The following is a 12509-nucleotide window of genomic DNA, read 5'->3' on the forward strand; positions in this document are numbered from 1 at the left end:
GAGAGAGAGAGAGAGAGAGAGGGGTTATTCTTTCTATAATGAGGTAATTGGATGGTGGTTGAGGAAATAAAATTAGATAAGCCATGAGGAAGGGCCTATAAAGAGTAGTGAAGAATAACCCCCTTTTGGAGGGGACTCACCACAACTTGTCTTCACCTTTTTGTCTCACTCTAACTAAATACAACACTCTGAAGAACGAGGCAATACAACACTATAAAGAACGAGACAAAGACATTCACTTTCCAATCATAAGCCGCTTTGGCAAAGGTCACGTTTCACTAAATGGAATCACTAGGAAGCTCCAAGTGAGTTGCCATAGAAGCATTCTTTGCATAGGCAATACCATATAAAACTGGAAAGGCTTACTTTAAGGGCAATATCCCCATATCATAAATCATGTCAGAATACCTTGGAGCTATCTCCCACCTCAAATTTGGTATGACTTGAAAACTTCTCCCAACCCCTCATAATATTCTTCCATGACCCCACTCCATACGTCCTAAGAAGCTCATTAGAACACTACCCACCCCATGAATTGTCAAATTTAGAGTCAATCACCACTCTTCACCAAGTCTCTTTCTTAAGCCTATAGCACCTAAGCCATTTTTCTAAAAAAGCACAATTAAACATCAGCAAGTTTAGAATCATCAACCCTCCCTTAGAGATCAGCAAACAAACTCCTTTAGAGATTACCGAACAAACTTTGGACCAACTTACCAAGTGATGTATAAACTCTTTACCTAGGCCACCCCATAAGAAATCACGTTGAAGCTTCTCAATACAGTTCGTAACATTTGTAGGAAGAGTAAAGAGGGACATGAAATATGTAGGTAAATTGAAAAGTGTACTCTTGATAAGGGTAACCCTATCACCCTTAGACAAATACATCATTTTCCAACTAGCCAACCGACGCTCTATCTTCTCAATAACATTGTCCCAGATATGCTTGGCCTTATAGGAAATCTCCAACGGAAGACCCAGGTACTTCAATGATAGAGGAGAAACTCCACCACCCATAATACTAGTCTATCCATCCACATTATCAACATATACCATAGGAACCAATTCCGACTTAGCCAAGTTTATCTTCAAGCCTGAAACAGCTTTAAAACATAAGAATAAGCACCACCGATGATGTACATGATCTGGGTCAATCCTACATAAGATCAAAGTATAGGTGAGAGGTTCAATCCCACCAACTTAGAAGCCAAAAAAAAACCCCATTCACTGCCGTAGAAATCATCCTACCTAACGCGTCCATTATAATGATAAACAACAAATCAAGCCACATGAGCTACTAAAAAATCTATGGGAGTGCCGTTTACCAAAATTGAGAAACGCACTAGAAAATACAATGAACTATTCAAGAGCACCATTTCCCATCAAAACCGCACTTCCTCATCATGCACAACGGGAAGTCTCACTTAACATGATAATTAGCTTGTTCTAAGTACAATTGCAGATAACACCCGATTCTCTAGATCTTATTCTGCTATTAAGGCATTCATTTGCAATAAGAACGGGATCTAGGTTCTACCTACCTCAGATGAATGTATTCTGCGACTGAGAAATAATCTTTTCCAACACCATCTTAAGCCTGTTTGCTAGAATCTTGGTAATAATTTTGTAAATGCCACCCACGAGATTGAGATTGGGCAAAAGTTCTTGGGATTCATTGCCTTTGGAATCTTCGGAATGAGGATGATGAACGTAGCATTTAGGCTTCTTTTAAACTTACTTCTAACTTGGAAGTCATGAAAGACCTTATGATGTCCTCTTTTAAAACAACCCAGCAAGCTTGGAGGAACGCCATAGAGTAACTGTTAGGGCTTGGCGCCTTGTCACCATTCATAGCTTTCACTACCTCCCAACACTTGCCCTTCCTCAAAGTCCCTGTCCAACCAACTAGACTCAACCTCAGCAATAGAATCAAAAGAAAGACATTCCAATTGAACAACTCAGTGTACAAATTTTTATAAAATTGGACAATGTGTTCGCTGATCTCCAACTAGTTGGTGGCAATTGTACCATCCTTCAACAAGGAGTCAATGGAGTTCTTCATTCTATTTTGTGAAAAAACTTCAAACACTTGTCACCCTTCCTTAACCACAAATCTCTAGATTTCTGCCTCCAACTCTCTTCCTCCTTGAGCGTGGATCTTTCTAACTTGCGAACAACTTCTGCCGTCTTCATTTTCTCCTCAATATCTAAGGCCCCTCTCTTCTTCAATGATATAAAAAACACGCAGCTCTTCCAAAAGGATTTCTTCTTCCTCCCTACATTGCCAAACACCTCCTCATTCCATCTCTTCAAATCAACTTTTAAAGCCTTGCGCTTGCTAGCTAAAATTAAGCTCAGAGAGCCTTGGAAATGATAAGAGTCCCACCACTATTTCACCGTGTCCACAAAACCCTCCAACTTTAGCCACATATTTTTAAATTTGAAGGACCTGCTACCTGCTACCCCTTTAAAAGTCACCACAGTCAAGGAGGATCAGGAAATGATATGAGAATAGTCTAGGAAGCCTCCTCTAGGACGCACTAGGAATTGGGCTTCCCATGCTGGAGAAAGAAGGAATCTATCAATTTTGGACCAAGAGGGTGATCCTTGATTATTCAACCAAGGAAAGTACCGCCGACAAGAGGGAGGTCCATCAGGCCCTAATAAAAAATGAAGTAAGAGAATTCTACACTAGTTGGGCATAAATGAGCTTCTCCTGATTTCTCACTAGGAGTAAAGAGCTTAGGAGATGGTTCTTTAAAAGTTAAAAAATCAGGAGAAAGAGCAAACCCATTCTCCTCGCCAACTAAAGGAGAGGAAGTTTGATTTTGAAAACACGGCTTCACCTAGGCACCAGTAAAAGGCCCCTTTGGGTTTGCAACCTTGACACCCTTCTTCTTAGTCTTGATAGCATAACCAGTAAAATCAAAACCTCCACCTTTTTGAAGGGAAGACTTCCTTGAGCCACCGCACCGCCGGCAAGATCTTAAGCCACTACATGATCTATCAATGTAGAGGCGCCATTGAACCCTCTCCTCTTGGTGGAATCTGAAGGAGAGGACGTTTGATTTTTGGAACATTGCTTAATGAAGGCACGGGTAAAAGGCCCCTCTTAGATTGTGTGATCTACCAGTGCAGAGAAGCCGTCAAAGGACACCCTTCCAGCCACCCCCGATATAGAATGGGGTGCATCGATTGAGGCCGTAGGAGCTCCGGGCTGACCCATACCCGAGTCCTTACTCGCGTCTAAGCCCTAAGTGGCAGGTTGAGGATGACACGTGGTATAGATGAGATGGATGGTGTGGAGGAACTATGGTCAAGTAAGTGTATATATATATTTTAAATGATCTTCAAACGAGTTGAATCGAGTTTTTATAGGAGAAGTTCTCGAGCTGAGTTCATACAAGCTTGGTTTGTTTATTGAGCGAAACAAAATTTTTGTTCAAACTATTTTTTTCTTTTTATAAGTAATCGACATATATCATTAAAAGCGTAAGGCACCCTTAAGTTCACAATAAGTATACAAGTGGAAAGTATCTAGCTCGAACGTGCAAAAAGAATAAAGAAATCACTATAACTAATCATCAAATGAGAAGCATAAGCAGTTATCTAAAGATACAAAGTTTTGAAGAATAAGGACTTAATCTCCTCCAATATTCTCTCACGGTTCTCAACAGTTCATCAAGTCATTTCCACCCATAAATACTATAAAAAGCACATAGGCTCCATTTTCCACACAACACTTTGCATACTGCTAGTAGTTCACCAACAAGCATACAAGTTGACTACACGTCTGTATAACTTAAGACAGTCCAAAATGACTCGAAAAAGGCAATCGAAATGGCATTAGCCATGTCACAATAAAGTAAAAGATGGCTTACAAACTCTCCATTTCTCTTACGCATGCAACTTATGTCCACCACAATGATGTGCCGCCTCTTGATGTTATCCATGATAAGGATTTTAAGCAACCCTCTTTTAGAAGGGACCCACCACATCTTATCTTCACTTGTCTCAATCTAGCTGAATACAGCACCCTAAAGAATGAGGCAAAAACATCCACCTCGCAATCATGAGCTGCCTTATTAAAGCTCACGTTCTACTGATTGGATCCACCATAAAACTCCAAGTGAGCCGCAATAGAGGCATCCTTTGCAGACAATACTAAATAAATCTAAAAAGGCTTCCTTAAGGGCCACATTCCCACATTATTGATCATGCCAGAATCTAATCTTTGAGCCATCTCTCATCTCAAATCTCGTGTGACAAAAATTTCCCCAGACTCGCCTAATATATTAAAATAACCTCACCCCAAATGCTCAAAAAGGCTCATTGGAACATCACCCACCCCACGAATTGCCAAATTCAGAGTCCACTGCCACTCTCGACCAAGCCTTTCTCTCATGCGCATAGCGCCAAAGTCATTTATCTAAAAGAGCACGATTGAATCCCAAAAGTTCCGAATTTTCATCCCTCCTTTAGAGAACAACAAACAAACCTTGGACGAGCTAACCAGGTGATATTTGATTTCTTTGCCTAGCCCACCCCATAAGAAATTGCGCTAGAGCTTCTCAATACGGTTTGCAATACTCGCAGGAAGAGGAAAGAGGGACATGAAATACGTTGGCAAATTAGATAGTGTGCTCTTAATAAGGGTAACCCTAACACCCTTGGACAGGTACATCATTTTCCAACTAGCCAAGTGAAGCTCAATCTTCTCAATAACATTATCTCAAATTTGCTTGGCCTTATAGGAGGCCCCCTACAGTAGGTTGAGATACTTCATATGCAAAGAGGAAACCCCACAACCTAGAATACTAGCCAACCTTTCCCCATGATCAATGTTTCCCACAGGAACTGGTTTTGACTTAGCCAAGTTAATCTTTAAGCCTGAAGCAGCTTCAAAGCATAGGAATAAGCAACACAGATGACGAAGGTGATCTGTATTGGCACCACATAAGATCAAAGTATCACTAGCAAACAAAGGCAAGTGAAATCAAACCCACCAACATTACCCAAAGAGAAACCAGACAACAACCCCCCACTTAAACGAACTAAGTTTGAGCCAAACTCAAGCTTTTTATAAACAGTTCGGTATTTACATCCTGTGCATGATACTTTTAAAAAAGACCATACCAGATAGAAAAATGTAGTAACACTCCTGTAACTGTAGAAGTTATGCATACAAGTTTAGAAGTGATATACACCTTCGTCATTCTTTTCTCTATTGACCTTTTTATCAAGTGTATCTGTTATACAACAGAGACTCCTCAATCCTTTTTTGAACTTGAGTTATCTGTTGGGTCCAACACTGTTTTTGACATTGTATCATGGTTTATCTGTGTTCTTAACCCATTTCACTGCCATTTTTATTCTCAAATCAGGAATTATGCGTAGTTGGGTGGCAAGCAGTCAATTTATGTCACCTAATAGTTGCTTGTATCTAGACTCATCTCCATTTCTCCCAATCTCAAACGGCGACTGTCTTTTTGGTTGTAAATGGAGCTCTATTAAAACTTCTTATTTTGTTATTTACTTCTCAATGCTTGACCCTATCTCTGAATATCAATTGCAATTCACCAGTCAGCTCCCAATTCAGATTATTGATCACAATTGACAGAAGTATATCAGTATGTATCCAAGCTCAAGTATAGCCTAATCTAAGTATATTCAGCTGGGCTCCAGTCAATTCTCCTTAGAGTACTTGAATTTTCATGTTCTGCATTGAGACAGGACAAGACAAGCACATGGGTGGTCCTGATATCGGATCATAAGACCTTGGAATTTATGTGAGAATCTGCAAAGTAATTTGTGTTTGAAGATAGGGATTGTTTCGTGGTTTTTTGGGTGGTGGTATTTATCATTTTTCGTCGTCTATGAGCAGTGGAGGAGAAAGGTGAGAGGGATGCAACGATAATGAGAAAACATTTTTGTAGGAATCATAGATAGACATAGGTTTTGTGATGAACAATAAAGTGGCCATAGATGTGACTGAAAGACCATGAAGGAAGGAGCTTGTATGTCGAACTTTGTGACAGAATTTATTTAGAAGTGTGATCAGGATTGCAAGAAAATGATAGCTTGCAGAGATGGTGGTGATGGCAGTAGTAGCTGTGATGAATGTCCTTTGAAGGAAAATGCATTATGGCCTATTATTTGATGTTCTATATATGAACATATTTGCAGTTTGTTGCAATTAATATTAAATGAGGCTTGCTGTTATTTTCCTTTAAATTTTGGAGTACAATGTGGAGGGATTCTTTCCCATCTAATATATTTGCCATGTGCACATGGACAAAAAAATCACTTCAGAAAAATATAGACTTGTTGACTTGTAAATCTGTGACGCAACTGGACCATCATTCATGGCCAGCCTAGGAGTGAATGATCTTTTTCATAATGGAAAACATTATATATGTAACTATGTTGTCAATATTGTGTCCAGCTTCTCCATTGTCTTATACTCTCTCATCTTTGTTCTCCTATATTAAAACCTCCATGTAATATTATTTCCAAGTTGCCCAAATTTTGCTCCCTCTTTCCCCCCTCATCCATGTTTAACTACTGCAGTTTGGCACCAGTTCATTTGGGGCATCAGCTCACTATAATCATCAGTTTTCCTCAAAGTCTCATGGCCGCATTGGTGGGAAAGTGGGAAGGTATGTGTACAGAATCTGTCTGATTACTGATTAGTAAGAGTTGTGTTTACCGTTATGTTGATTAAAGATTCTCTTCTTGAAGTTGTTTGGTTTTTCATTTTTGGAATGTCTCCCACTTTAAATATCTTTACAGGTTATTCATTTCTGTATTATTTTGACACCTATTTTTGCATATCTTGACATTTTCAATTTTCTGTGTTAACTGGTATGTAAATAATTGTGATGAAAGAACGTGTGAAAAATTGTTTCTGTGGGTATTGATGGGATAGCTGGTTGGTCATATACAAATCCTCATTATAAGTGTCATGACTTCCTCACATATTGCATTAAATACCGAGAAATTATCCCAGCCTAATATTATATTTACTATGATTTTCCTCTTAAGGCTATTGACTTCAAATCCAATACGAACCATAGGAACTATCACGCTGTTAGAAGAGATATTAGGGTTTGAGCCATTAGGGTTTCAAGGGTAGTTTGGTCTTTGTGTTAGTAGGGTTTAACCTATATATTTGGTTGTTTGTATTAGGTCAAATAGGTTGAATAATAACAGGAGGCAGAAGCCTCTTTCTCATCTCTTCTCCCTCTCAAACTCGCCTCCTACAAATCTTTTTTTGTTTTGATAAGTAATGACTCCCCTCCTACAAATCTTAGCACACGCAAGTTAGAAATGCATGACATTTTAATTGGAGGACTTTTTAGAATGCTAGGAGTAGCTGTCTTGCCAGAACTGTTGGAAATAGAGAGGTGCTGAGGCACAACTTAAAATGTTATACTAATAGGTAATCAATATCTACCCTGGTTATATATATATACACACACACACACTAGTTTATGAAAGCAAAATTGCTAGCAACAAAAATATATGTTAATTTTTTTTTATTATTATTTTTTTTTATATAATAATAATAATAAAAAAAACCCAATCAACATAAAACATATGGAATTGCGAACTCCATAATTCTATTGCTACTTCACAGTGAAGAAGAAGATGATCAATGGACTCTCCACCCGTCTTGCGCATACAACACCAATTCACCACTATGACGCTCCTCTTCCTCATATTATCTAAATTCAAGATTTTTCCTATTGTGGTCGTCCATACAAAAAACGCCTCTCAAAGAGCCTTAACCCTTCAAATACTCTTCCAAGAAAAGGGTAACTAATATAACTAGCAGGAATGGATAACACGTGATAATAGGACCTCACTTCAATCTTTCTCCTTTTGGAAGGATCCAACAAATTCGAACCTCTCCTCCTTGCCTTACTCTAAAGAGAATACAATGGGTCAAAGAAAGAAGAGACCAAATCCATCTCCCAATCATGCATTGGTCTAGTAAAAAATATATTCCATTGAAAATTTCCATTTCCAAATTGCATATAATCTGCCACTTATGCATCCTTACAACTTGCAATACTAAATAAGTTTATATAAAAAATCTTCAGAGGCTGTTCCTCACACCACAAATCATTCCAAAACTTGATCGTAGACCCATTTCCCTCCCCCCCATATCTAACAAAACTAGAGAAAACTTTTTTTTTTTTTGATAAGTAAAAGTATTATATATCAAGAGCGCAGAGGGGCGCAACCCATATACACGGGAAGTATAAAAAGAGAGCACCTAGGAAGGAGAGAAATGAAAGAGGAAGTCAGAAAAACTAATTACTAAAGGAGCTAGCCAAGCGGCTGTCCAAGAGTAAAGAGTAAAGAAGAAAAAATGAGTCAGCTCCTCTATAGTCCTAGTAGAATTCTCAAAACATCTAACAAAACTAGAGAAAACTTCCCACCCCTTCATATATTTTCACACCTCCCCTCAAACTATCATACTTAGTTTCCACCACCGATATCCACAAAGCCTCCCTCTCCATAGTGTAATGTCGTAATCATTTTTCCAGAAGAGCTTGATTAAATTGAATTAGGTTTTTAGCCCCAAACCATTTGATTTCATCGGAGTACAAATTCTCGACAATTCACTAAATGGAACTTAAACTCATCACCAATTTCAGTTCAACGTGATGGAATAGAGAATAAAAGACCTCGAGAGGAGGCTACAAATGTTGCGAAATAAGCAGCAAGAGCTTTTGGTTCAGGCCTCCGCAGCGGGAGACAACTAGACTCTAACAAGTAAGATGACCTATGTAGTGTAGTTTTAGCTCTAAGAACTAAGATGATCTATGTAGTTCACGTCGTCTTAGAAGTTGGAAACCTCATTCTAGTTGATTATGTTAAGCTAAGCTTTCTATTATAAATGTTCACCTCAATAGATTTATCATATCACCTCATTATTATGTTTAAGAAGCATTCTCTTGTTAGCTAAAATATCCCTCCGAAGTTTTTCAAGCCTATTAGCCATGCTTACAAGAATAGGAAAGAGAGACAAACAATAAGTAGGCAAATTGGAAAGAGTGCTTTTTATCGAAGTTGACCTCCTTAGATAGAAAAAGCCTCTTCCAACCAGCCAAACAATGTTCCATTTTTTAAATAATGCCATTCCAAATAGAAGAAGCCTGGTAAGAAGCTCCCAAAGCAAGACCCAAGTACTTTATTGGCAAAGATGCTATTCTACAACCAAGAATACAAGCCAAACCACCTACATCACCCACATCACCAATAGGAATTAGCTCCGATTTAGCCAAAATAATCTTCGACCCCGAAACTTGCTTCAAAACTTCTCCCATTGATCCCCTTGAACTGCATATTCATGAAGGCCAAAAAGGAAGCTTCAAAGTAACGCTTTCGAAAAACCACTTTTACCAAATAAAATCAATTGAACATATTTTGAAGGCTTTGTTGAATGAACATAAACATTTGCAGGCTTGCAGCATATAATCTAACTTGTAGGTATGTATTTGCGACTTATCAAAAAAAAAGGTACGTATTTGCATCTTATATGTGTGTATTGTCGTTTATAGTAACTTTTTTAGCTCGTTACAATCTGAAATTTTATAAGATAGCTGAAAGATGAATCCTAATATGAATGCAAGGCAAGCAAGAAAGGATGGGATACTAAATAACTACATAGTAAGAATTTTGGGGAAAAAAAGTCTTGCTGGGGTGATATCATTATGAGCAACAAAAACAATAATTACTCGAATCGGGAGAGTATGATTGCTGTTGAAGTAAAAATGGAGAGGATATGAGTATGTTGACAAATAAAACACAACTCAAGGTTTTTGATGCAGACACATCATTATTCTGTCCCATTATTTGGATAGGATCCTTTCCTGACCAAAGTTTCCTGATGACTAATATTCAATTCATGCTAGCCGGATTCTTCATCCATGCACCAGAAGTTTACCAGAGGTCACTGATGTCTATTTTAACCAGTTTTAGTTGGCATTAAAAACACCTTTCATTTAATTTGAATGAAATTGGAGTTATCTGTATCTAATGAACCATTTAATGGGCTTCTTTATGGACAAGATTTACGTATGGTGCTTAATTTGATGCCCTTCTACTTACTCTTCTTGTTGTTGCATGAAGGATTTGTTTTTTTGGTTCTATAAAGGAGTTACTATGCCATTCTTTATTTATCTTGATGATTCCTATAATCCTATTTAATGTTTGAACTTGTGGGCAAAGTGCAGAGTAAATTAGGGTGTGATGGCAGGCTTAATTTAGAGTGGGTACGCATGAAGCTGATACCTTTAAGCAGAACAGTCTAGTAAATGTTCCTTGGAGTTTATTATACACTTGAAATGCTTTTATGCTATTCATTTATTGTGTTTATGTGTTGACACGATTAATATTTTCTGACACTGCTTGTCTTTCATTATGTCAAGTAATTTTTTGGATATTTTTCCTATACACATTTCAATAATCAGAGTATATTACTGCTAATTGAGATACTTTCAGCACGTGATTGCATTTATGCCTTGATGTAATAAGCTTGTGACTTGAAGCATTATTGTTGTAGCACCACTCTTGAGATAGAAGTTGGCGGTGGAAGGAAATTATCTAAATTCAGCACTGTCCGCATGTTGTACACAATAGGAATACAGGTAACATGCAGCTATGTAGGCAGAAAATGAATTTATGATTTCTTCATTTATTCCAGTGCATTTGTGTCATTTTCCTTAATGCATATGGTTGGTTGGATGTATAGATTAATTTCCAGAAATATCATGCAACTGGTACTGGTTCATCATAATTTTTCTCAAATAAATGCTTATTTGGATTTTACTGGAAGATAAGAAGATAATAAGGGCTTTTCTGCAAGTACGTAGCTGTGTTGCGAGTGACTTAATGTCAAATTTTTATACCCATTAAAAGAGAAAAAGATTTTGTGGTGGGACCTACTGGATGCCAACCTTAGGTAATCCCACCAAAGTTAGGTAATATCCAACCAAATTTCTAATAGGACAATTGACCTCAACTGGAGAACTGCTAGTTACAAAAGGTAATCCTACATGAGAAGTGTGTATGACATGCTAGACTACAAACATTGATTCAAAATATTGGTAGTTTGGTCTTGGTTCATCTTTCTGTTTTGTAGGCTTTTGTCTTTTGTTGTCTCCTCCCGTTTGTCTTGTTACAGATGCTTTGTTGAGCATTGGTATTTTCACCTATCACTTGTTGTTTTCTGTTGACTATTAACTAATGCTGGAATTTGTTCATCTCCGAAGGGAAATGGTCCATTACTTATGGCAAGAAGGGAAATTTGCCCCCCTACAAAATTTCGCTGATTAGTTGTCAACGGTCTTTGGACCAAATGGCATCTCCTTTTCCCATGAACAAGGGGTAAAAGGTGAGGTAATGTGTACATTTACCGAAGAGGAGGAAAAGAAAAGGTTTCACAAATGAGTTAATTTCTACTGGACCTCTTCCGCCAGAAACATCCGATGGAAGCCTTTCACATGCAATTTTTAAAGAACATCCTTCATTTGGTGCTTTTGCATAACCTTGGAGTTAAGGTTGTCCAAGGGATTTGATCAGGGTGACCCAACCGGTCATTGTGGAATTACCTAGTAAAATCTTAGTAATATTTTGGATTTTTCTGAAACCTTGGTGCCTTGGGCTAGTGATCTTTGGACCAAATTGCAACTCCTTTCACCATGAAGAAGGGGTGGAGGATGAGATAAGGGGTCAATGTCGTATGGGTAGTAGTGTTTATCTATCAAAAAAGAAAAAAGAAAAAAGAAAAAAAGAAAGCAAACGAAAAGAAATCTTGATGCTTAAGGCCATTTTATTTAGTTGGCTGTTGGTGGGTGGGTATATATGTGTTTTTGGCATGTTTAATTGTAATACAAATGATCCTTAAAGATTTCCATTGAAATCATTTATTTGGATGCCTTGATCATTGAATATAAAAATTCCATAGTTTTATCTAGTTTAATCTTTCCTTTTCTATTTTTCATATGGTCTTAGAAAGATAAAATGTCATTTAACTGATATTTTATGGAGTTAGTAAGAGCACTCTCTCTTCGGTTTGTTGTTTCAGTTGTCTCACATTTCTTTGTAAGTCTAGCGTGTTTGTTATCTTTTGTTTTATTTTTGCAGGGTATATTTTGGAGATTTGAATTGCATCGTGGCGGCCAAAAGTTAATTATTCCTGTAAGAATATTTTCTACTCTCACTTATTTTTGCTTATTTCACTTCAAGATGAACATATATATATATATATATATATATATATATATATATATATATATATATATTCTTCCTTCAAATTTGCTCACATTATTCTATGAAACTATTACTGTAGTATATTCTGGAAATACGATAGAATAGAACCTAGTACTGATAGACCTCTTTGGTTCTAATCTGTTGTTGATGTAGCGGCCAAAAGTTAATTATTCCTGTAAGAATATTCACTCTCACTTATTTTCACTTATTTCACTTCAGGATGA

The 12509-nt window shown here is 37.5% G+C and overlaps 1 protein-coding gene across 1 annotated transcript in view; it reads left to right on the forward strand.

Annotated features, from left to right (window-relative positions):
* Positions 1–12213, forward strand: part of LOC132173463 (chaperone protein dnaJ 13-like) — a gene marked incomplete at its 3' end in the record, with an annotated part of 18495 nt that extends 6282 nt beyond the window's left edge. The window contains 3 exon segments of the mRNA XM_059584967.1: positions 6571–6659; positions 10577–10661; positions 12160–12213. Coding sequence (XP_059440950.1) covers positions 6571–6659; positions 10577–10661; positions 12160–12213 — 228 coding nt within the window.
* Between the last annotated feature and the right edge of the window lie 296 nt (positions 12214–12509).

This window comes from Corylus avellana, chromosome ca3 (assembly GCF_901000735.1).
Source record: "Corylus avellana chromosome ca3, CavTom2PMs-1.0".
NCBI lineage: Eukaryota > Viridiplantae > Streptophyta > Magnoliopsida > Fagales > Betulaceae > Corylus > Corylus avellana.